This window comes from Hipposideros armiger, unplaced genomic scaffold (assembly GCF_001890085.2).
Source record: "Hipposideros armiger isolate ML-2016 unplaced genomic scaffold, ASM189008v1 scaffold_511, whole genome shotgun sequence".
Classification (NCBI taxonomy): domain Eukaryota; kingdom Metazoa; phylum Chordata; class Mammalia; order Chiroptera; family Hipposideridae; genus Hipposideros; species Hipposideros armiger.
In genome coordinates this window covers 787,158-811,982 of record NW_017731861.1, presented here as the reverse complement: position 1 = coordinate 811,982, position 24,825 = coordinate 787,158, and the positions used below count along the sequence as shown (strand labels likewise).

Sequence of the window (24,825 nt, the reverse complement as noted above, 5' to 3'; positions counted from 1 at the left end):
CACTTTAAAATGGAGCTGGTGCTACTATCCCAGAGGAACTACCTTGCACATCTTATACCTCAAACCTTGGAATGTTAAAAAAAACAGGGCAAAATCGCAAAATAACCTTTGGACTGGACCTAGGTCGACACTGTGTCCCAAAGGACTGTTTACAAAGATAAGAAAGCAGTTGACTACCGGACTGATGACAACTGGACTGAAAATTAACAATACTGTTTAGAATTAATACCATTATGTTACCGGTATGTTACCTGCGCCAATAGTAATTCCTTCCTTCTATTGATGTCCTTGTTCCCCTTCCCTTTCTCAAAAATACCCCTGGCCTGTGTCTCCTAATCGAAACTCTGTGTGGGCTTCTGTCTGAATCAGTGGGTTTGGAATAGCTGTTCTTATTGATCTCAGTAAATGCTGGTTGCCTCTCACTTTGAAAGGCCTTTTATTTTTAGATTAACTTTATATTATATCATTTAGAGTTCTTAGTGTCAAGAACAGAATTCACTGCAGCTAATATTTTGCAAGGAAGCGATTTATCAAGGCATGCTTATGCAGTTGCACAAAAACTCCAGGAGGGTGGATGATCAGACTTGGATGCCTGCCAAGGTGTCAGGAATATCACGGAGGGCTGCCTGGGTGGCCATTCGCTGAACCCCACAGAGGTCCCACACTGCAGCAGCCCAGGCTGGAGGTCTCTCCATCACATGTACCAGAAAGTGTTTCACATGGTGCCTGCTTCCTCACCAGGGACACTGGGAAAGTGCGTTTGAAAATGATCTGTTAGAAAAAGATGATTAAAACAAAAATGTTTTTTGAATTCTTACTGGGGTAACTAATTTGAGCCAAACAGAGAGTACACCTAAAAGCAAGATCTCAACAGACAGAGAAAAATGCTTCTTAGAGTGGCAGTTTGCAGCTTCTTTTATGCATTTGGAATTAAGGAGGGAACATAAGGAAGAGTATAGGAAGGTGGGAGGAAGCAAGGTGAGATTGGATTACGTGCTCTCTTCTGAAAAGAGGCATTTCAAAGGTATGTTAACCTACCAGATGCACAGAAACAATGGGCAGGGCTTGCTTAAGGCAAAGATAAACCTTTTACTAAAGAAGTTATAGGCCTGGGGCATGACTACTTACCATGACCTGCCCAGTTAGGAATTTATGATCAGATCACCCTGTGAGGTGACTTTCTGTAGAAACCCTTTTCATCCACAATCAGTATATCTGGCTTCTTTCACTCCGCATTAAAGACACAGGAAATTATAATTTTTCTTGTTTGTCTTTTTCCTCAGTGCTCTACAATGAGCAATATTAGTTTTTTTTGTAATTAGTAGTATCTTTAAAAATAGTAATAACAATACCTGCCAATTACAACATTTTCAGAAAACATAGAATTTTTTTGCAAGCAGAAATCATATATATATATATATATATATATATATACACACACAGATATATATGACATATATGGGAAAGATATAATATATAATATATAATATAATATAATATTATATATATATATATATATATATATGTAATGGGGTTGCAATTAAAATGTATTCTGCCCCAAATTTGTGTGTTGTCTCTAACCTTCCTTCAGGCCCTCACCTTATTACTCCCATCCCAGGCTGTTGGCACATCCTGGTAGATGTCTGCTAGCAGCAGGGCCTAACTGCAGGGGTCAGCAGGAGGCACCAGCAGGGGAGAGGCACAAACCTGTATCTTTTCTGTACCATTTCAGGGGCCTGCTGGGGCTGGCACTGAGGACAGAGACAGAGGGGTCTCCTTGTGCTTTGGCGAGCCTCTCTGGCTGCAGAAATTCCAGACGGAGCCTTGGTACCCCCATCTGGGAGGGGCTGTGTGTAAGCAAGAGCCAACAGGAAGAGGAGGGCAGATGACTGCTTTGTCAGCTTCTCTCTTAACCTTGAGCTGGAGGTTATAAGCTGGGCTCCCAGGGACCAGGGCCAGAGTCCCTGTCAGGTCCTGCTGCAGTGGGAGTCGTGGGGACAGCATGCTGGCCAGGGGACTTCCTTTGCGCTCAGTCCTGGTCAAAGGCTGCCAGCCCCTCCTGAACCCTCCGCAGGAGGGCCTCGGGCACCCCAGGGTGCCCACTGGAGAGGGAGCCCGCATCTCCACTCACGTGCCTCGCCCTATCAGTGAGATCCCCTCCCCTGGTGACAATGGCTGGCTAAATCTGTACCATTTCTGGAGGGAGAAGGGCTCACAGAATTTCCACTATCACCAAGTCCAGAACTTCCAGAAATATGGCCCCATTTACAGGTAAGCCTGGCAGAGAGTGGGGACTGGGGGGATAGGGAGTTTGAGGGGCCTAGACAGCCTTGCTGTGCTCCCCCTCCCCAAATGGTCTGCTTGCCCATCTTAGTTTCCTGTCCACCTTTTGGCTTTATTTCTTCCATGCCTAGGGATGGTGGCAGGAGAAGGAAAAAGGCTTCCCTGGCAGTGGGCTCAGTTCCCAGCTCTTAGGCCTCAACCCTTCTCAGGTCCTACACCCTTTGAAACATTATGGGGGGTAAAGAGGGATGGTAAAGAACAAACCCTGTTAACTGTCTCCCTATATCCATTATCCTCAGGACCCTTCGGAAGGTAAGTTTTATCATCCTCATTGTCAAAAGAGACTAAAGCTCAGAGAGGTTAGGATTCTTGCCCTGGTCACCCAGCTAGATCCCTGTCCTGCTGGGGTGCTGGCCTCGCCCCTCAGCCCTGTGCAGCCTGGAGCAGCTGAGTTTGTCCCTTTCACTTGGCCAGGCTGGAACCCCTCTTCTCCAAGCATCTGCCTTGCTTTCCTGCCAGGAGCAAGGGATTTTGGTCTTTTGGCCTCTGAGCACGGCCACTTCTGGGGCGGGGGTGGGGGTTGTGGGGGGGTCGTGGGTACAGGTATCTGAGGACTGCCCCCGGTGCGAGGCCTTGTTTGTTCTGGTTTAACAGTTTCTAAGGTAGGCCGCCTTCAGGCCACACCTGGGTTCTTTTCTGAGAGCCTAGTTGAGGGGAATGGGAGGTGGTGAAGGTGGTAGTGGGGCAGGGAGGGAGCATCAGGAAGGACAGTGCATTTTCCTCTGAGTGAAATGTTAGGATGAGGAAAGGGCATCACAGGGCATGTTGGGGCTTGCTGGCTGGGTTGGGTGGGGGCAGGAGGGCAGGCTTGTTTGTGGAAGGGTCAGGGGTCCAGCTGCTCATTTGACAGGGTCATATCCTCCCTCTCCCACAACTCCTTTTGAAGTCTAAAGTGCCTTTTCCCCAGCTGGTTTGGAGGCAGGGGGCCCCAGGCTGAGTGTCAGGCTTAGGGAAAGGTAGCTCGAGTCTCTCTTCTCTCAGGTAGGCCTGTCAGTGCCTCTGGCCCCAGCCTCCCTTCATGGTGTTCTCCTGCTATTCCCTGCTTCCTATCCCCAGCAGGAACCTTTATTTTATTAAACCCCTTTCTGTTTTCTAAATCGCTTTCACCTGAGCCTTGCAGCATGCTCTTGAAGTTGGTGTTATAATCCCCATTTTACAGATGTGAACAATGAGGACAAGAGTCTTGCCAAAGGTCTCATAGCTCATCAGGACAAAGCCAAACTGGAACTCCAACTGTCTGACTTCCAGTTCAGTGTGTCACCATTGTATTTTAACGTACAGCTGGAAATTATAAACTTCTGAATAAACACGAGGAATTTTAATTATACCTTTCATAGGTTTCTCTTAACACTAAGGCTGTTCCTGTCCATATTTTTGAACAATTTGGAAAATATAGACAAACACAAATGAAACGTTAAAATCACATCGAATTTCAATTTTGGTAACTTTTATGTACCGTTAGGAATGTGAATATGTTAGACTCACTGTTTGGTGTTGTCCCATAGCAATATAGCGAGGACTTCTTTCCTCTTTAATGTAAAAAGGCAGCATCATAGTGCATAGTATGAATAAGCCACATTAGCTAGTTTTTAAAGTGGACATTTATCCCACTCTGGGTTTTTCTGCTACTGGACGTGATGCCATGATGAACCTCCTCATCCATCAGGCATCAGGCCCCACGTCAGGTCATTGTCTGGGCTAGATTCCCAGAAGTGGAATTGATAATAACAGCAGTTCAAGGACCTTGCTGAACCAGGGTGGGGTATGGAGCTAGTGGTGTGAGGACATGTGGTAGCTGGAAAAACACTGAAGGGATTTTATGAGACTTGGGAAGGTAGGCTCAGGGCTTATAGGTCAACAATTAAAGCAGTATGCTCTCCTTCTCCCCCTCTTCCCCCAGAGGAGGGAGAGGGGAGGAGGGAGGAAAGAAGGGAAGAGGAGAGAGAGGGAGGGAAGGAGGGAGGGAGGGAGAACTTAGCTTGTACCTGTACGTATTTCTAATATTTTGCCTTAAAGTATATCTTGAATTGATTTTCTTATGCAAAAGACATACATACATAAGTGAGAAGTGGGATTTTCTGTGGTTTCCCAAAAGTTGTATTTTATTTTATTATTATTATTTTTAAAGACTTTTATTAAAAATATAGCTAACATACAATATCATATTGGTTTCAGGTGTACACCATAGTTGTTCAACATTTATATACCTAAAGAAGTGATCACCATAAGCCTAGCAATCATCTGACAATATTACTGACTATTCTCCATGCTGTATATTACATCCCCATGACTTATTTGTTTTATACCTGGAAATTTGGACCTCTTATTCTCCTTCACCTTTTCCCCCCTTTTTAATTTTCAATTACAGTTGACATTTGGTGTTATTTTGTATTAATTTCAGGTGTACAGCATATGGTTAGACATTTATATAATTTAAGAAGTGATCCCCCTGACTAGTCTAGTACCACCTGGCACTATACATAGTTGTTACCATATTATTGACTTTATTCCCTATGCTGTACTTATATCCCCGTGATTATCCAACAGTTGTATTTTAAAAGAGACTGATTGCAAAGTGTTTTGTGAGGTATATCTTGTGGACTAAAGAAGGGTTCTAGGGAAAGTCATCTCACAGGGTGATCTGATCATAAATTCCTAACTGGACAGGTCATGGTGGGTAGTCCTGCCCCAGGCATATGACTCCTTGAGTGAAAGGTTTTTAGGCAAGCCCTGTCTAGTGTTTCTGTGCATCTAGGTTAGCACACCTTTGAAAGGCCTCTTTCAGACCTCTCCTAATGTGTGACCACCCTCAAGAGAGCGCACTCTCGACAATCTTTAATCCAATCCCCACCTTGTAATCTTCTTTTCATTCCCTCCTTATTTCAAATGCATAAAAGAAACTGCAAAACTATCATTCTCTGGAAGGATTTTACATCTTGATTCCTGGCAATGGTCTTCAGTTTTGGCTAAAATAACTCATAAAAATTCTCTACAAAACTAAAAAAGAAAAGAAAAAAAAGATTAAAAAATTCTTTACAGGTTTGGATGTTTTTTACATCGATGACCTATATCTGGGGCAGTGTTGTTTTATTTTATTTTATTTATTTATTTTTAAATATTTTTATTTAGTTATTTATTTATTTTTTTAAAAAAATTTTAATATATATTTTTTTAATTGGGGAATTGGGGGATGGGAACAGCGCTGGGGAATCAGGGGGAAGGGGAACAGACAATTTGCTGTCCTTTTGTTCTTCAGTCTAGTTGTGGAGGACGTTGCTTCACTGGCCCAAGTTGGTACCATCATTGTGCTCTTCCAGGGCGAGGCAGATCAGTCGCTGGCTTCTGGACGGCTGCTCACAGCGGCTGCTTGGCCTCTCACGCTGGCTGCTGGCTACACACGGTAGCCCATGGCAACCCTCTGCCACAGGGGCTGCAGCCCACTCACAGCAGCCCAGCTCCAGGTTGAGCCGTTGTTCAGCATCTTAGCTGTAGAGGGCAGTGTCACTGGCCCTCATATGTGGGATTCAAACTGGGGCCCTCTGGAGCCCCAAGCCAGCTCTTAACCAACGCGCCACTCGCCCGGCCCGGGCAGTGTTGTTTTAATAGAGACAAAGTGCTTTGTCAGGCCTATGATTCTTGGAGGCAGGGTGGCCATGCCCAGAATTTTAATTCTAGAGCCTGGAAGGGATTGAATGGCTCGGTGTATGACCTGTCAGCAAGGAGTCATTCCAGCCCAGGGTCACTCCAACAGTGATGTGAAGGTGCCATGTTTCTGAGCCATGCGGTGGGTGAGAGAGTGCTGAGGGTGTGAACACACAGGAAGAATGAGCATAGGACAAGCACGGGATGTAGGACTTGATGGCCCATGGAAGGCTGGGGTGGGAACGGGACAGCTCCTGGGGGACGTGCTGTGGTACAGCAGCAGCCAATGTGATAGTACAAGAAACATAGAGCTGTCACTTACAGAATGCCTAATAGGAGTCATAACCATAGACTTCATATCATCTTATCCTCTGGCAACGCTGTGAAACAGGCGCTGTATTTTTCTCCATTTTATGAAAGAGGAAACTGAGACTCAGAGGGGTAAGAGCCAGCGAGAAGGTTGTGGAAACGATCCACTTCCAGGCCAGTCTGCTCTGCGCGCTCAGCCCTGAGGTGGTTACAAAGGAGCCGAGACCCCTGTCCTGATAGCCCGGGGTCTGCACTGCTCTCCTTGAATCATTAGGTCATAGTCCTTCTCCTCTTCCCTTCCAGGGAGAAGCTTGGCAACATGGAGTCAGTTTTTATTATTGACCCTGAAGATGTGGCCCTTCTCTTTAAGTATGAGGGTTCCACACCAGAACGATATTGCATCCCTCCCTGGGTTGCTTATCACCAGCATTACCAGAGACCCATCGGGGTCTTGTTCAAGTGAGTCCTGGGTCATCTCCCAGGGGCTGGAGGGAGATGGTGGGCAGCTGTGGCAAGGGCAGAGGCTGGGGTGAGGGGCTGGGACCACGCTTGCCCTGCCCGTTCTAGCTGGGGCGTCTAGGCAAATCCATGTCATCTTTCTGCCTCCATAAAAGAGAGAATGGTGATGGTGAACTGCTATGGCAACCATCAGGGAAACAATCAGGCTGAAGGTTTCAATGAGTAATTAAAGACCTTGAGAAGTTCTCATTGGCTTATTCATTAAGTACCATCTTATTGACACCTACTATGTGCCAGGCCTTCTGCCAAGCTCTGGGGATTCAGAGATAAGTAGGGCAGAGCCCTGCCACTCTGAGTCCCTCACAGTCTAGAGGGGCAGTGAAACATGTGACAAATAGATGTACTTAAATATAGTGGATACTGTTTTCCACCAAATTACTCATCACAAATTTAAAATGTGACCATATCAAGTGTTGGTTAGGATGTGGAGCAACTAGAACTCTCATAGATTGCTAGTGGGAGTGAAAACTGAGGCCACCACTTTAGAAAATGGCCGGACATGACCTCCTGCAGTTGAATACTCACGTATCTATGATACAGCAGTTCTACTCTCAGGGATCTACTCCAGAGAGCATCCTCCTGGGGAGGAAGGTACTGGAATGTTGGCAGCAGTGCCATTCATGAGCTCAAAAACCAGGAAACCTCCTCAATAGGGGCATGAATGCATGAGTGGTGGCATATGCCACTCAGAATGAACAAACACAATGATCCCCCAACAATACAGATGAAACATAGATAAAATTGAGTGAAAAAAGCAAATCCCCCAAGTCAAGACAGCTTTTTTTTTTTACGAAGTTGAAAATAAGCATACATTTTAAGAAAGTATGCTTTAGAAATATGTCGAACAGATGAAACTATACACAAAAGCAAGTAAAGGAGTCAGGTAGGTAGTCCTCTTAGCCAGGGAGGACCAGGTGGGCACTCATAAATTACTGTCAAGTTCCTAGTTTTCCTATTGGGTAGTGAATTTATAATACCATTCTCATAAGCAAACAAAGCTCCCAAACTACAGAGGGTTTTGCAGGGATCTATTTTCAAGAATGGGCCATAAGCCGAGGTTTATCATTAACCCAATTCTGGGCACCTGAGGTTCCCCACCAATGTGAATAATGAGACATTCTAGGGGTGCAGTGGAGAGGTTGGTCAATTGTGTCAGAGTAGGTGACATACAGGGGCCCTTGAATAGCAGGAGGTGAGCCTCCTGTGGGAGGAAGGGGAAGTGGCGGGGAAGACATACCTGCAGCTGAGGTGAAGATTAGAGAGCTTGAAAGAGTCTTAAGGTCTCCAAGACTGAGTTCTTGGCTCACAGCAGCGGGGTGGTGGTGGTCAGGTTTTGTTCTTCTTCACCTGCTTTCTTCCTGTCTCCTCCCTCAGGCCCTGCAGAAGCAGGGAGCCGGTGCAAGGCAGAGGGTGTAGGGAGGCGGTGAGGGAAGGTGCTGGACGTGGGTGCTGCACTCTGAGCTGTGCTCAGCCTCCTGGGAGATCCCCGTCAGTCCTGTCTGTGTTTGTGAAGCCTGGGGTTTGTGACTGTGAGGGCCCGAGGGCCTGTGTTTCCTCAGGAAGTCAGGAGCCTGGAAGAAAGACCGGCTGGCCCTGAACCAGGAGGTGATGGCTCCAGAAGCCATGAAGAACTTCATCCCCCTGCTGGAAGTCGTGTCCCAGGACTTCGTCAGTCTCCTGCACAGGCGCATCCAGCAGCAGGGCTCTGAAAAATTCTCAGGGGACATCAGTGATGACCTGTTCCGCTTTGCCTTCGAGTGTAAGGGGATTGCACCTCCCTGGAAGCAGTCTCGGGGGTGGGAACACCCAGTGTCCCCCCTGGAGACTCTCAGCATGGACTCTGAGGAAGTGTTGAGATGGGCTTTGGGATGAGTTGCTGAACACACCCTCTGCCATCAGCTACCCAGGAGGAGCTGCATACTCTTATCTGGCATTCGTGCTATGGGGTCAAGGGTCTCCACACTGTGGATCCCCATTGTCACTACCTTCCAAAGCCAGAGCGTGGAAAAGCCCTCCATTCTGCAAACTGCTCCTGGGACATAGACCTTAGAGGTCTGGGAGGGTGTGGGAGGGCTGGGTGGTTCATCTGAATTGGGTATTCAAGGATGCGTAGGAGTCATTCGATGGGGTATGGAGGTTGGGCGGTACAGACAGAGGGAGCAGCACATGCAAAGGACCTATGTCCTGATGGGGATCACATGATCACTGCAGGAGATTTGGGATGCTCAGAGTTTGGTATGAAATCAACATTCAAATTCCTGACCCCAGAGGTGGAAAAAACTTGGGGTTGTTATAACTTCTTAGGTCTGCCAGAGTGAGTCCTAGATGGCCAATTAATGGGGTTTCATGTCTCCCATTCTCCCATCTGGCCTGTTTCAGGAAGTATTTGGCCAATTTGGTCAATTATAGATGAGAAATCTCTCTTCCCAGAGGCTGCTTGGGGTGCTGTTGGAAGGGTGGGTGGGGAAATTTCATCCCAGCCTGGGCCCTTTCCCAGCTCTGCTAGAGACTGCTTCCTACCTAAGTGATCCCTTTTTGGGGTCTTCCACTTGCCCCTAAGTGGTTGTCAGAAGGGCACTTTTTCTCTGCCCTGCAATTCCAACTCTATGGGCCCCAGGCCTCAGTTTCTTTACTGAAGGAGACTGAGGTCAGGTGCAGGAGATCCTGTGTGTTGGCAGGGGTGGGAGTGGGGTACCTGGGAGCTGAGGGTGTCAGATGGCCAGGCTGGAAAGGGCTCCTCAGACTGTGCCTATCCCTGTAGCCATCACCAACGTCATATTTGGGGAGCGCTTAGGGATGCTGGAGGAGGTAGTGGACCCTGAGGCCCAGCGGTTCATTGATGCCGTCTACCAGATGTTCCACACCAGTGTCCCCATGCTCATGCTGCCCCCAGACCTGTTCCGTCTGTTCAGGACCAAGACGTGGCGGGAACATGCGGCCGCATGGGATGTGATTTTCAATAAAGGTGAGAATTCCTCTGGCTGCTCATTAGGCAGCTCAGTCTGGGGGCCAGGAAACCCCTGTCTACTTCAGGGGGTGGGAAACCCAGGCCTGGGGGCAGGGAGGTGGGGGAGAGAGAGAGAGAGAGAGAGAGAGAGAGGGAGAGAGAACAGCTGGAAATCCCAAGCCTCAGTGTGCCTCTTTGTCCCACGTTATGTCAATGGGCTCTGAGTTGCCATGTACAAACCCACCCTCTGGTGACCAGGGGTGGGCATCAGGAAGGCCCTGGAAGCCCTGGAAACGGTGGCTTGTGGGCAGCTGTTGGGGATGATTTGATTTTTATGGAGAAGAAGATCGAAGGTGTCCATCATAGTCTTCCAAGGAGTCCGTGATCCCAAACATGGGTTAAGGACTAGTGTTTCAGACCCGGCTTTGGTGACAGATTGGGATTTGGGTGAGAGATATAAGACTGACTGAAGTGTGGCGGTGATGCCAGACCTGGAGTCAAATCCTGCGTCTGCCCCTGATGCCACCTGACCTTGGGCAAGTCACTACCTTCTGTGGGCTTTTGTTTTCTTCCCTGTAAAATGGGGATGATATCACTTACCCCCCAGAGTCATGGTCAAGAATTAAACGAAGAAACAGATAGGAAGGGCTTAGCAGATAGTATGTGTTCAGTAAGATGGCAGCCGAGGAAGCACAGGGCTCTAGAATCCTCACGCCCTCGGTACTGCCTCTTACCAAGGGCCCGCTCCTTCCCTCCCATCTACAGAGAGCCTCACTCGTTTTCCTTTCCTCCTGCCTGCCCCACAGCTGAAAAATATACCCAGAACTTCTACTTGGACCTGAGACAGAAAAGGGACTTTGACAAGTACCCGGGCATCCTCTACCGCCTCCTGGGGAATAACAAGCTGCTCTTTGAGGACGTCAAGGCCAATGTCACGGAGATGTTGGCGGGGGGCGTGGACACGGTGAGGAGGCCTCAGGGACACCCCTGTCCCTTCCTGTGGCTGTGCCCCTTCCGCACTGGCCTGCCTCATTGGAAACCCTGCCCCTGAGGGGTAGAGCTCCCTCTCCTGGCTCCATTTCCTAAATACTCATCTCCTAGGAGGGTAAGGTCAAGTCAGTCACCCACGGAGCATGTCTTGCGGTTGATCCATCGTTTTTTCTTTGTCTATGAGAAGGGAGGGATGAGGCATAGGTAGCCAGCCCATGGAGTCTGTAAAGGACAAGTCCTTCAGTAACAGGTGGGGGATACAGCTCCCTGGATTCAGGAAGCCTGGCCAAACCTCAGGAAAGCTGGGAGCCGGTGGAACCTACCTGGGCGCTTTCTTGCACGGCCTTTTCTGCCTCTCCACAGGCAGCACAATACCACAGGGAATTCTCTTCCTGAACATCAAAACCTGTCTTCCTGTGTACCATCCCCTTCTCTAATATCTTAAACTTTCTCATGCTAATATGATAGGGAGGGCTCATTATTTAGTGTTTATTGATGACTAGTTATGATTCAGGCACTGGGATCATAAAGATGAATACAACAGACCCCAAATGTTTCAAATGGCTCAGAGAGGTGGAGTATATTAGTTTGCTGGAGCTCCAGAACAAAGTACCACACACAGAGTGGCTTAAACAATAGACATTTATTTTTCTCACAGCTCTAGGGCTAGAAGTCCAAGATCAAGGTGTCAGCAGGGTTGGTTTCCTCTGAGGCGTCTCTCCTTGGCATGCAGGTGCCATCTTCTCCCTGTGTCGTCACATGGTCCTCCCTCCGTGTATGTCTGTGTCCTAATCTCTTCTTTTTTTCTTTTTTTTTAAGATTTTTATTGGGGAATTGGGGAGATGGGAACAGCGCTGGGGAATTGGGGGAAGGGGAACAGACAAGTTGCTGTCATTTTGTTCTTCAGTCTAATTGTGGAGGACGTTGCTTCACTGGCCCAAGTTGGCACCATCATTGCGCTCTCTCCTCTTCTTATAAGGACACAAGTCCTATTAGATTAGGGCCATCTCATTGTACCTTAATACCTCTTCAAACACCCTATCTCCAAATATAGTCACATTGTGAGGTACTGGGGGTTAGGACTTCAATATATGAATTTGGGGGTGGGGACACAATCCAGCCCATGACAAGGAGGCAGTAAGTACACAGATGCCCACCACACCGTGTTATAGGGCTGGATGGGCAGGCATGTACCAGGTACTGATAATGCTGGGAAGAGGGGCAAGAACCCCATGGCCTTGTAAGTCAGGGACCGTGCTCCACAGAAGAGCTAAAATTCAGCTCGTGTCTTGAAGGCACCAGAAGGAGAAAGGAGGAATAGCATTTCAGGACTAGGGAGAAGCATGTGTCAGTCCCCTGGGTGAATAACTGCTCCCTAGATATCTTATTATATTGTGCTCTAAGGGGAGACTTTAAGTCCCTGTGACAGGCTGCAGATGGAGTCTTTGAGCATATTTTAAGAAGAGATCGCCAAAAAAATACTCACCTGCACCAAAGCAGCTATTATTGTTAGGTAACATTTATTCAGCCCATACTATATGGCAGGTAGAATCCTAAGCTTTTGACATGTATTAACTCAATTAGTATTCTCAAAACTGTGACATATGTTGCTATTATCCCTCTTTTTCAGGTGAGAAAACTGGGGCACATAGTAGTTAAATAACTTAGTTAAGGTCACACTGCTAGTAACTTAGTTGACTACCTTTGTACACAATTATTTCCTGAGTAGCCCCTCCATAGAGGTTGGAGAATAGACTGGCTTCCTAGGCTGGGAAGGGAATTCTAGGAAGAGGAAACAGCATGACAAAGATTTCCGGGCTTCAGGGGCTGGTAGCTCAGTGCAACTTAACTATGAGGTGCCTGTTGAAGGCGGGGGTGCGGGGCTGCGAGCAGCAAGCAGGTGTTGGGGGTCCTGTAGGTCAGGTCAGAGCCTCTGCACTTGATCTGGGGGAATCAGGGAGCCAGGCAAGGATTTCAAACTGGGAAGTGACTGGATGGCACTTTTTTCATGATATTCTGCTGAGAGGAAGAGGGAGGGTGTCTAAACCTCGTGGACAGAAATGTGCTCCTAGATAAGATAACATGCTGACCTGTGTCCTAGCCCGAGAGAGAGGGCTACCCCAGCCTGGGGTCCCACCACAGAAGGACCTGAGACTGTGGGCTTGATGAGGGCCGCTTATACCTCCAGGGAAGAGCTAATAGTCATGACCCCCCGCTAACATTGGGATTAGCTGGCTCATTGCAGTATATACCACAAGCTAACTTCAACAGGGACAGGAACCAGGTCTGATTGTTCTGGTTCCGGTATCCTAGGTAAATGTGAAGGTTTGGGCAAGTTCTGTTGGAGAAAGGGCTGCATGTTTAATCAGCATTTCTAAAAGAATGGTAGTCCATCATTGGGACAACTGTCACAGGCGTGGGCTCTGGCCTCTGTGGGCCTCTGCAGTCTTTTGCAGGAAGGCATTGGCTGTGTGGGTGCCCTCTGCTGGCTGGGAAGACAGTGGGCTCTGGCAACAGGAGGGCCAAGGGCAGGAAAAGTGCTGCCCCAAACATTCCTACCTGGGCAGGAGGAAGACTTCTTGGGCCTATGCCTTTTGAATTGGGCTTTGCTTTTGCAGGTGATGGTCTCTGGACACTGGGATGAGGGTAGGGAGGGGTTTTTGGAAATGAAAATGTAGCATGGGTCTGGGTGTCCCAGGAGTGACAGGCACTCCTGGTCTTCTGTGCCCCCACACTCCCTGCCAGACATCCATGACACTGCAGTGGCACTTGTACGAGATGGCACGCAGCCTGAGGGTGCAGGAGATGCTGCGGGAGGAGGTCCTGGCTGCCCGGCGCCAGGCCAGGGAAGACATGGGCAAGATGCTGCAGTTGGTCCCACTACTGAAAGCTAGCATCAAGGAGACACTGAGGCAAGCCCACACTCACTCCCCAAATCCCGGGCAGGGTTACCTGGGTTACGAGGGGGCAGATTTACGGGCTGGTGGAGGGGAATAGTAGCAGAAAGTGAGTCTAGGGGAGACAGTTGGGAGTGAGGAGGAAGAAATAGAGTCCAGGTCCTGCCTCCAGATACCCCGTTCTATCCTATCCACCTCCCCCCACCCCCACCTGTGCTGCAGCTGAGACTTGTGCTAGGCTGGGTGAGGGCTTTGTCTGGGCTTCTGGGCATTAGCTTCTGAATGCTTTCCTCTGTAGACTCCACCCCATCTCCGTGACCCTGCAGAGATATGTGGCAAACAACTTGGTTCTTCGAGATTACATGATTCCTGCCAAGGTAGGTAGAGCAAGAGGGCTGCAGACAGAGGCTGGGGGCAGACATGCAACTTCATGCAGATGCCTACAGATGGTGGCGACAGGGGCTTCTGTCCTGCCTTCCTGGAGCTGCTTGGTGGGTCCTTGGCAGCAGCAAAGTTTGAATGAAGGGCAGAGGTGGTAGGCACAGTGGGTGATGATGTCTGGACTGTTGCTCAAGCCCAGGGTTAGGAGGGAGACCCCCCCCCAGGCTGCCTGGTCTCTGGGGCCCTCGAGTGCTGAGGAAAGGGCAGCACGATCCTTTGGGCCCTCCTTGGCCTGGTGTTTTCAGTCATGCCTGTTTTATGGGCGAGGCTCAGGGAGGGGTGGGATCTTGTTCAAATTCCCACAGTGGGCAGTGTCTGTGCTGAACAGCGGGCAGCCAGGCTGGGGAAGAGGACGGGGAAAGCTGGGCTGCGCTCCCCGCCGTGAGGGGGTGAGGCCTACTCAGCCTCTCGTCACCTTGTTTCCAGACATTGGTGCAGGTGTCTGTCTATGCCATGGGCCAGGACCCCACCTTCTTCCACAATCCGGGTAAATTTGACCCCACCCGATGGCTGGGTAAAAACAAGGACCTCATCCACTTCCGGAACCTGGGCTTTGGCTGGGGCGTTAGGCAGTGTGTGGGCCGACGGATCGCTGAGCTCGAGATGACCCTCTTCCTCATCCATGTGAGTCTGGCCCCGGTCTTAATAAAGGCCCCAACCCTCCTATACGCCCATCGATGTCCAGAGCCCTTTCCCACAATTCCCGGCTACTTCTCATTTTAGGCTAATCCACTTGTGATTCGTTGGTGCCCCCCGGCCATCTGTTCCCCCACAGCGGTGATGGGATGGGGGTGGAGTGGGATAAGATTTTGTAGAAAGTAAAGTGAACGCCTGAATCAAGGGGGCAGCACTAGCGGTGTTTCCAGGCACTGCAGGGTTAGGTAGGAGCTGGCGTGGACTCCTGGAGTTCCTCACATCACACTCAACAGGCACCGCCTACAAGTGCAATAGCCTGGCCCAGGGGAGAGGGATCCTCTCCATCTCTCCCCTAAGCCCACCATCCCCTTTCTCAGATTCTAGAGAATTTCAGAGTTGAAATCCAACATCTCAATGACGTGGGCACAGCATTCAACCTCATCCTGATGCCCGACCAGCCCATCTTCTTCACTTTCCGGCCCTTCACCCAGGACCCACCCGCAGTGTGATCAGAGAGGGTGGGGGGGGGGGAGGAAGGCCCGAGGGGTGTGGCCTGTGGAGCTACCTGTGTCCTCAGCCTGCTCCTTTCTGCCCCAGCTCAGCTGAAGCACTCCTCTTTCACTCAACTCTTCCCCTCTTCACCTACCCCATGACGGCAATAAAGGACTGAACTACGCGAAGTGTTTTCATTTCCATCTGGCCCCTAAGGTATCCATCACTCCTGTGGAGATGCTCCCTGGCCCAGGTCAACAGTTGGACCTGAGCAGGAATGGGGGATCTGAGGCAGCCATGCCTGAAGCCATTTCTGCTGAGATCCACACACCTACAGCAGCTCAGGAGCCAGGAGGATCAAGCCCCCTGCTGCCTAGGGCTGGGGGCGAGGTAGAGCTGATGGAGGGCTATTGCTACTGTGCTGGAGGCAGCAGGCAGAGGGAGAGAGAACCCGGTGGAACTGTGCTGAGAGAACAGAGCAGCCTGCAAGGTGTGGGCCAATCATGGCTTCCGGGGCAGACCCCCCTCTCAGGGGTGAGGCTCATGCAAGGTTCTGTTTGGCTGAACCCTGGGAGGGAGGTCCCGGTGGAGTCATGACTTCCTGCCAAGGTCCAGCCAGAATCTTGGGCATGGCCAGGGCTGAGGCCTGTGGGTGAGGGCTTGGTGTGAAGTGGCTGACCCTGGGACAAAAGGCCAGCATGCTTCCTCTTCCCCACCTGACCCTTCTCTGGACTTCCCCTGGCCTCAGCTTCCTGCTCTAGGGGGACATGCCCACTTGTCCAAGCTCTGGGCGGAAGGCAGGGGGACTGCATCAGCATCTTTGGTCCATTATTTGAACTGCCTGACACTGGTCCCAATTTTGGCCCCCTCCACCCCCTCTGAGTCCCATATCTCCCAACCTGAGCAGGTGCCTGATCCTTCCTGGCCCTTGGCTATCTGATCCTAAGTCCCGCAGGCAGCAGGGACTGCAGCCCAGCTGGCTTGAAATCTTCCACCAGAAACTGCAGGTTCTGAGTCTGCTCTTGGAGCTTTCTGTTTTTTCCCATCACAGTCCTCTTCCTTGTCTCTCTCCTTCCAGTTTCCTTTCTCTTCTCCTGGCCTGAGTCATCTTGACTCAGGAATGTTAAAGCTGGAAAGGGACTTACCATCAAAGAGGGCAAGCTCTGCATGGGATAGATGGGAAAACAGAAGCCTTGAGAGGTTGCTTGAGTCACCCAAGGTCACACAGTATGCTTGTAGCTAGAACCAAGAGCTCCTGACTCTCCGTGGAGGACTCCTTACCATAGTCCCATCTGCTTTCCTGTCGCTGGCTACATTGGATACCATATGGCAGGCTCAGCCTAGCCCTGGTTATCGGGTATTTCACACGTATCATGTAACGATTGCCATAGGCAGGCTTCAAGTCTCCCCACTCCCAAGAAACAGATAAACCAAACTTAAATGAAGGGATTTCAGTTATGATTGATGTTTGGGGGCTGGTGGAAAGTCCCAGCATCCCTCCCATCTCCTAACAGAGTTGCCTCTGGTGATCTCATTCTTCCAGAGGTCTGGAAAGAGCTTGTCACCCTAGCTCCTGCTTTGGAAAGACTCTTCTCCTAGCCGGGTCCACTATGGCTTTTGGCCCTGCAAAGATGGTAGCTCCTAGGACAGGCTATAGAGCTGTAGCAGAGGGCCAGGCACAGAGTGGGGTCTGAGAGGAGGAAGCCGGGCCCTCCAGGGTGCCCTGCTCCAGGAAAGAGGCGAATGCTCAGTGATTTACAGCGTTTCATGAAGTCATTTTTCGGGGATGGAGATGAGATGCCCCAGCACACAGAGGGGAGGCTGCTCCAGTACTCAGGTCTGCTGGGAGTTTGAGGGCTTGTTGATCTTAGTCTCTGAGCTGGGCATCAAGGTGTCCAACTTTGAGGGTGGCCCGTAGTCCTTGGAGTGGGTTGAGGGGTTCTGCATTGTGCAAAGCAAAATGAGGTGAGTCTACCCTTGCCCCCCAAATTCAAATGCATTTTGCCTAGCAAGCCATGTCTCAGAGGGCCATGACTTTTCAAAGACTTCCAAACCCATTTAACCACAGCAGATCATATCCAATTTCTCCAAAAGTTCCCAGGATTCAGCAGGTGAGTTTGCAAAGGTAACCCTGTGTGCCCTGTCAGCGCCCCCCCATCTTTTTCACTTGGAAGTGAGCTGAGTACTGATGGCTCAAGAGTAGGAGCAATCAAGGCTTTTGCTTTGGGGGTTGGGTGGCCTGGGCTGAGCTTGAGGGCAGTTGTGAGCAGGTCTATTTGTTCTTGCAAAGCTGGTAGTGTTTCTCTCTGGCAACATGCTCCTATCCCTGGCAGGCCTGCAGCATTGCAGTTTCCCAAGAAGGGTATGCTCATGGGACAATCTTAGGCACTGTGAGTTGGGTGGCAGTCACAGCTCCTCTGCCTATGAGCAAATCCAGTTCTAAAGTTCAGCCAGTGCCAGAGCATTCGAGAAGTGCCCACATGGGCAACTCTTCATCCACAGCCATCTCCCTGATTCTCACAATCACCACATGGGAGGGGATCATTTGGGCAGGGTTTTCTATTCCCCTTAGACAAGTGGGGCATTGAGACGAGGTAAGGGCTTCTGTTGGTAAGAGTAGAAGCTGAGCCCAGGTCCTTTGACTTCCAGCTGGGGAGCTGGGCCCCCTGTACAGTTTTTCTCAAGGCCCGGGGACTTGGGGTGGGGGTTGCCAGCTCTACCGCCCGAACCCCAGGGAACTCCTCCAGAGAGACCACTCACAGGCAGGTTTGTGATGATGGAGTTTGAGGGGTGCCCCAAGCCGTACTCTTGCTCCTGCAGCCGTGTGGCCAAGTCCTGCTTCTCTCGTCCCCAGCGTCGAGCTGAGTCCTCTAACTGCCAACATGGAGAGGAACAGATGGGGAACCACGAGACAACAGGGCCCATCCCTGAGATCTGGGACAACCAGAGCTTCAGCTTACTCTCTGGGCAGAAAGCTAAACCTGGACAATGTAAGCTTGCTACCTTCCCAAGAAACCTCAGGGGTGGCAGGGGTGGGTAGAGAGGGGCCAAGTAACAGTCTAACTGAGACACAGATGGATCCTCTCTTAATTCCAACAACATACTGAGCCCTGTCCCTGAGTTGACACTGATCCTTGACTCTGGTCATAGACTGAGCCCTGATCCAGCTCACACACTGAGCCCTGACCCTGCTCATACACTGAGCCCTGATCCTGGTCACAGGCCGAGCCGTGAACCTGCCCAGCTTGCCCAACTCCTGTGTCTCACCTACCTGGCTTTCCAGGGACAGAATCCGGCTCTGAGCTCGTTCTAGCTTAGCCAGGAGGTTAAACTTGTCTGAGGTATTGGCAAGGAGATCCTGTGGGCAAAGCGGAAAATACACGTGGCCCCAGTTGGGTGCTGTGGCCAAGTGAGCTCAGGAGGCGAGGACGTGCTGAGGGAGGAACCAGCAAGGTCTGAGTTCCAAACTCAGCTCCCCAGTGTGGTGCCTCAAACCTAGGTTTGAACCCTCTTCCTGGAGTTCAGACCTGGCATGGCATGTGCTTTTTTTCACAGTTGTTCTCCCCACAGAGTTTGGGTATATGATTTTTTTGCACATCAATTTTTAAATGTAAAATGCACAAGGAAGTGCCTGTTAGTGCACAGAAAGGAATCTTGAACTGGGAGTTTTTCTGTAAAGTGAAGAGCCTGTTTGTGAAGCAAGGGGTCCCCAGTTCCCAGCACTTTACCTGGATGTCCATGAGTTAGGTGTGCTTTTAAACAGAACTCATCTTCTGTGAGTCCTGGGATGAACAGAAAAACTCTCCTGTGCCTTAGGCCACCCCTCTTCTGTAATTCAAATGTCCTGTCTTTGGGTTTGCATAAACCAGGGGCACCTGTAGCAGCCTCAGACGTGGAGCAGGGCCAAGGCATGTCTGGGGCCTGGGGCACCCACCTGTGCAGGCTGGGTTTCTGTGCGCTTGGAATGGCCTGGGCCATCTGTTTCTCGCAGCTTCTCTGCCAGGTCTCCTGCTCCCAACTCCTGGGGGCCCACCTGGGATGGGGGAGAAGGGCTCTCGAGGCCTGTACCGGTCCCAGGAAATGCTCCAGATCAGAGTTTCTGAGAGGTCTGTGTGGAGTCCAAGTGCAGGCCAGCCAGGTGGTAAAAAGGATCAGGGGTCAAGGGCCAGTTTGGGGCTTGATTTCTCCCAGGATGCTAGATAAGGGTCAAGGTGAAGCTTTGAGACCCATGTGTGTTTCCCAGGAGAAAGAGCAAAGCCTGAGAGCTGGCACTCCAGGAGATGCCAGGCATGTTCGAGACCCTGAGAAGCCAAGCTCCTGGTCTTGGTCTTCAACTTGGATTGTGCTGAATAATGGCTGCGCACCCAGTGACGTGCATGGGCAGGCCAGGCCAAGCCTGTGCCAGTGGTTCTTACCGGCAGGGCCTGTTGCTGCAGAATGATGGGAGCCAACTGGCGGTGGCGGCTATTATCCAGCTCTGCCCGCAGCCTCGAGTTCTCGGCCAGCAACACGGAGTAAAGGTCAATAGGCTGGTTCTCTCCCGTAGGACCTGAGGGAAGGCCAGAGGCTGAGAGCATGGGGAAGGCTGCAAAATGGTCACAGAGTTTCGTGAGTTGGGCTCTCCTGCCTCCACGTCCCTGGCCTGATCTGCCCCAGCATTTTGTTCCATTCTGTCCCTCCTCTGCTCCCAAGACTTCAATGGCTCCCCACTGCCAGTAGGATCAGGTCCATGCTCCGCAGGCCATCGTCTTTGGCTCTTTAGAATCTGACCTGAGTGCTCTCCCTAACCATTCCCTAGCCATTTGTCCTGGGTCTGTTTGTCTTTCCTCCCTTCTCTGCTCTTGGCATGGTCACTCTGTGGGCCTTTGCTCTGGCTGACTCTCCTCCCCTCCCCAGGTCGCCTTCTTGTCCCTCAGCCCACTCCTAGATGACCTCAGGGTTCCTGAAAGGTGGCTCCTACTTTCGTTGTTTTCTGAAGGCATTCAGAAACTCTCACCGCCAGCCCCATGCAGTGAAGGATGGGCACTCAGGGGTCCCTGGGGAGGCTACACAGACGGGCCCAGGGACATCGTCTGCCTGGGCTTGCCTGATATGGTGCGACCTGGTTCTCTCCTGCTCAAGGGAGCCACCTCTGAATGGCAGCTCTATGAATGGTTAATACCAGCGGAGAAAACAAACCATCGATTTAACCGAAGTATTTTTTGTTTGTCTGTTTTGTAGAAGCAGACTCTTTGAAGATATCGGAGATGAGGAAAAACCTGAAGAGTCCTGGAGTTTAGAAGTTGAGAATTTCCCAGGTAGCCCCTTTCTGCTCGCTCTAGTCTGCAGGGCCTCTCCCCTGTAGCTCCTACCTCTTCCTAGTCTGGCTCATACACAGTCCCGATGTGTCCTGCGGGGTTCCCTGGGTAGAGAAGGGAGCTCATGGGACCTCTGGAAGAGCTCAGAGCCTGGAGGAGTAGATGAGCACCACCCTCTGCCTCAACTGGAAGGTGCTCCTGGAACTAGGAAGCTCCAGGAAGGCAGGACCTCGCCGGAGGGGACAAAAGCAGCGGAGCAGTCTCACCCACACGGGGCTTCCCCTGCAGCCCGTTCAGCAGGGGCTCGCTCCTCTCCCGAAGTCTGTCATTCAGCACCCGCTCCATCTTCCTGATCACCTGGAGGGCAGAGCACAGAGGCTGGGCTGGTCTAGGGGCTCCACACCTTCCCTCTGTGGCTCGACCCTGGCGGTCCGGCCCCTCTGGCCCCTGCCTTCTCCTGGTGCTGCACGGTCTCCTCCAGCGCCTTCATCTTCTGCAGCCTGTCCTGGTGCTGCTTCAGCAGTGCAGCCTGTGGCTGCTGAGCCTGGTACAGAAGAAGCAGCTCCTTCTCTCGATCATTCTTCTGGTGGTGGGGGAGAGAAGAGGATGGGAGAGAGAAGGGGTACCGGGTGTCACTCTTGGTCTAGAGGGTCCGCTTAGGCCCCTCTGCTGAGTCCTCCACTGTGCTGCCCACCCCTGCTAGGCCCCCCTCCCTTCTGCTCCCAGACACTTCTCTGCACGCTCCTGCCCTAGCTCCCTTCCCCTGGACTCCCCATGCCCACTGCCCCACAAGCCCCAGCTCACTCGAATCAGTTCATTCTGCAGAAGCTGCACCTTGTCCCTCAGTTGCTTAATGTTCAGCTCGCTTAGCAGCAGTTTCTGCTTCATGGACACTGGTAGGAGGGCAGGGAGAGCTGGTTCAGGCAGGGGGCATCTCCCAGCTCATATCAGTATAGTTGGGGGACAGGGGCAGGTATCTCTCAGCCCTGGGCCTTGAGGCAGGACTGAGTTCTCCGTTTCCCATTCCGGAGAGGGCCCCACCAGTTCCTACCAGCCTGTGTCCAGTAGCATGCCCATCTGGGAAAAGTTCCCTGCCACCTTGTGCCAAAATCCAGAGCCAGGGCTCGGGTGGGTGCCCGGAGGCCCTTGGTGGCCTGTGTGCCCCTCACCCAGCTTCTGGGTGTCGTTGGCGTTGTCCTGCTCCTCATCCATGTCCTCCTGGGTCACGTGGCTCCTCAGCATGCAGTTCTCCGCCTCCAGGATGCTGGCCTGTTTCTGCAGTAACAGGATATCCTCGGCCATCTTCTGCAAGGCCCGCCGGTAGTTGTTCATCTCCTATGGATCCCAGAACTCAGAATTGAGCCCCCAGGTCACACCTGCACCCACATTTGGAAATCCATGGGTCACCCCCAAGGCCAATGAACAGAGTGAACCCCAAGCTATGCCCTCAAGTCTCAGCAGTTCCTCAGAAGGGACTGTGCCCCTCGGTCTGTGCCCCTCTTGGCCATGTGAGAGATATCACACTAAGGCTCTCTCCCAAGGGCCATGTTTCTTCCTCTGATGCCAACTGGGGGGACTCAGGGCTCAGACACCAGGTGAGGAAGCCTGTGAGATACAAGGACTTGAAAGGACCTGGAGCCAGGTTTCTAGGGACACTTCTCTGTCTTTTCCTGCTCCCTTTCCACTTTTCTAACCCCTCTCCTTTCTCATGTCACTGAGAACCCAGGGAAGAACCTTTCAGAAACCCCACTGAATGGCACTTGGGAGCAGACCCCAGGGACCAGGCCCCCTCTCCCCCCAACCAGCTCAGGGGTCAGGCAGGGACACCAAGTAGACTGGGGAGACCCAAATAAGGGACCAGGGCTGGGATCCTGCTACATGATCTGGGGTGTGAAGTGGGCCGGGATGCCAGGCTCTGTCAGCGGGTTAAGAAGAACAATAAACCTAGTGTCTGGCGTTCACTGAGCATTTACTACATTTCAGGTCAGGAGCAGGCCTCCCTCATTTAGTCCTCACCATAAGCCTGTGAGGTCGGTACTTTCATCACCCTCATTTTGCCAACAAGGCAACCAAGGCCCAGAGAGGCAAGCAACTTGTTCAGTCACAAAACTGTGTGGCAGAGCCAAGGTCTGAGAGCCGGGCCTGCTGGCACTCGAGTCTGTGTTCTTAGGTACCATGCATTCCTGCCATGATGCCTCCGTGCATGGAAACATCACAATATGTGGAGACGTGATAAAACAGGTTACTAAAATAATTATCAATGGGAAAATATTCATGCTGCCCTTATGTATGCATAGGAGAATTAACAGGCCATACGAGTATTTACATGCATTTGTTTCATAATCAGAAATTCCCTCCTGTTATTTAGGAAAAGTTTCATAGAGGGAGTTTCTTAAATCTAAACAGCGCAAAATATAAAAAAGGGACCCAAAATGTGAAGCCAGAATGGTCCCTAGAAGGGGAGGAGGTGGGCGCTAGGTTGGGGGAGGAGGGAAGTGAGGCCTGCAGGAGTTTGCTGAGACCTGGTGCCTTGGCCTTCCTGAGGCCGTGGAGGCCTTGCAGTGGGGTGGGGGCTCCTAGAACTGCCAGGCTCCGAAGTCTCTGGAAAGCAGAGCTTTGCCCCCAGCTCCCACCTAGGCCTTATGCTGACTGGGGATGTGGCCTGGCTCCCAGCTGCTGCCACCAACCTGCTGCAGGGTGGCCACTGGCTTTTGGGGGAGGGGATGCCAGACAACAGGGGTTCATCAAACCCCACTTGCTACCTGCTGCTAGCTAGCCTTCTGTCTGGACTCCCTGTAACCCGCCTGTCTCCCCAGCACCTGCCCCAGTCGAGTGCCAGGTCTTGGCTCCCCTAGATCTGTCCATCTGTGGTGTCCCCAGGCAGCTCTGTTAACTAGGGGCTAGCCCAGACCACACACACACACACACAGGGCTTTGTGCTCAGGCCCCAGTCATAGCCCAGCTTGGCCACTGCCTTGCTGAGTGAGTGCAGATAGGCCCCTCCCCTGTTCTGAGCCTCAGAGTCCTCCTACAGGAGAAGCATAGGTTGCTGCCGGGCTCAGAGTCAGTGTGTGTGGTGGCTGGCACAGGGCCCTGCCAGAACAGCCATGGCCTGGAGGTAGCTGTTCTCATCCCACCCCATTTCTGTTCAGAGGACGCTTTATCAGCAAGTCAGATGCCTTCCTCTTCCTCCTGGCTGCCATCACTCATCACTTAGGAGAACAGCTTGGATACTGGCTACTGTTAAAGTTGAATGTCTGCGGAGCGTATGATCTAGCTATTGTACGCCTGAGTACATGCCCAATAAATACACAAGTGTGACTGCTTCAAGAAGCAGCAGTTAGGACATTGCTATCAGCTTTATTTGTAATAATCCCCAACTGGAAACAACACAAACGCCAATCACAGTAGAATGGAGAGAGTATTACAATGGAATGCTACACAGTAATAAAAACGAGTCAATGCTAGCTACATGAAACCACAAGGAGGAAGCTCTCAAACAAAGTTGGACACAAAATACCGACTCCATGATTCCATACAGGTTTGGTTCAAAAACAGGCAAACTCAAGCAGTGAAGTTAGAAGTCGGGGTGTGGGATCCCTGTGGGGAGGTGGCACGGTGACTGGGAGGCACTAGGGAGCTACAAAGGTGCTGGCAATGCCGCACCCCTTGACCTTCCCTGAGCACCTACTGTGCACTTTGTAATGATTCATCAGAGTGAGTGCACTTATGTTTTGTGTATTTGTCTGAATGTGTGTTGTATTTCACATAAACAGTTGAAAACATTTAACAAATAAAAAAACAGTGAAAGCCTGGCTCTAGTTTGGTTAAGTACACAAAGGTTCCACATTGCTACCTTCCTCTGGGGACCCTCCCGGTTCCAGCAACAGTGAGTTCTCCCTGGCCCTGAGCTGTGGGTGATCCCGTGGGTCCTGCTCCTAGGCCCTCACTGCCCCCTCTGCATCCTGTGAGGCCTCACCAATCCTATCCTGGAGGGTCGGGAAGATTCAACTCTGCCTCATTGCAGGGCCCTCTGAAAACAGGGAGGCATACACCCCGAGCCTTGTCGAGGGCTGACACGATGCCTCAGAAAATCTTATGAGATTCAGGTTGGTTCAGTGATGTAAGGTCCCACTCCCTGCAGACGGAGAGCTAGCATTGGATCCGAGACTCCGCTCTATAACCTGTGCTCTTTGCACCTACTCGACTGAGGAAGGTTGGGGACCTTACCCAGAGGGAAGAAGAATGGCTTGATTTTGAGCTGAATCTGTCGACAGAAATTAAGGGGCACTGATGGGGGAGGTGGCCAGCA

At 51.2% G+C, this 24,825-nt stretch overlaps 2 protein-coding genes across 3 annotated transcripts in view; one reads left to right on the top strand and one right to left on the bottom strand.

Moving 5' to 3' along the window:
• The first annotated feature begins 1,947 nt into the window (after positions 1–1,947).
• CYP11A1 (cytochrome P450 family 11 subfamily A member 1) lies at positions 1,948–15,404 on the top strand. 2 transcript variants are annotated; one of them, XM_019667914.1, is made up of 9 exons: positions 1,948–2,271; positions 6,598–6,753; positions 8,373–8,572; positions 9,575–9,778; positions 10,567–10,724; positions 13,496–13,662; positions 13,946–14,024; positions 14,515–14,712; positions 15,102–15,404. In XM_019667914.1, the coding sequence occupies exons 1-9, from the start codon at positions 2,003–2,005 to the stop codon at positions 15,231–15,233; spliced, it is 1,563 nt and encodes a 520-aa protein (XP_019523459.1). In that variant the 5' UTR covers positions 1,948–2,002; the 3' UTR covers positions 15,234–15,404. The 2 variants fall into 2 exon arrangements, with proteins under 2 accessions (XP_019523459.1, XP_019523460.1); XM_019667915.1 differs by having other exon boundaries at positions 2,156–2,271; positions 8,348–8,572.
• A 1,365-nt stretch (positions 15,405–16,769) lies between these two features.
• The window catches only part of CCDC33 (coiled-coil domain containing 33), a 112,866-nt gene continuing 104,810 nt past the window's right edge, over positions 16,770–24,825 (bottom strand). The window contains 8 exon segments of the mRNA XM_019668003.1: positions 16,770–17,157; positions 17,977–18,090; positions 18,488–18,574; positions 19,632–19,801; positions 20,780–20,870; positions 20,965–21,096; positions 21,318–21,406; positions 21,683–21,848. Of these exon segments, the coding sequence (XP_019523548.1) occupies positions 17,050–17,157; positions 17,977–18,090; positions 18,488–18,574; positions 19,632–19,801; positions 20,780–20,870; positions 20,965–21,096; positions 21,318–21,406; positions 21,683–21,848 (957 nt within the window). The 3' untranslated portion in view covers positions 16,770–17,049.

What these genes read in the sequence shown, in the direction of transcription:
- CYP11A1 (XM_019667914.1), top strand. Translation starts at nt 2,003, where the DNA reads ATGCTGGCCAGGGGACTTCCTTTGCGCTCAGTCCTGGTCAAAGGCTGC. An exon ending in ATTACATGATTCCTGCCAAG is followed by an intron (nt 14,025 to 14,514) that starts GTAGGTAGAGCA and finishes CCTTGTTTCCAG; the next exon opens with ACATTGGTGCAGGTGTCTGT. An exon ending in TGACCCTCTTCCTCATCCAT is followed by an intron (nt 14,713 to 15,101) that starts GTGAGTCTGGCC and finishes CCCCTTTCTCAG; the next exon opens with ATTCTAGAGAATTTCAGAGT.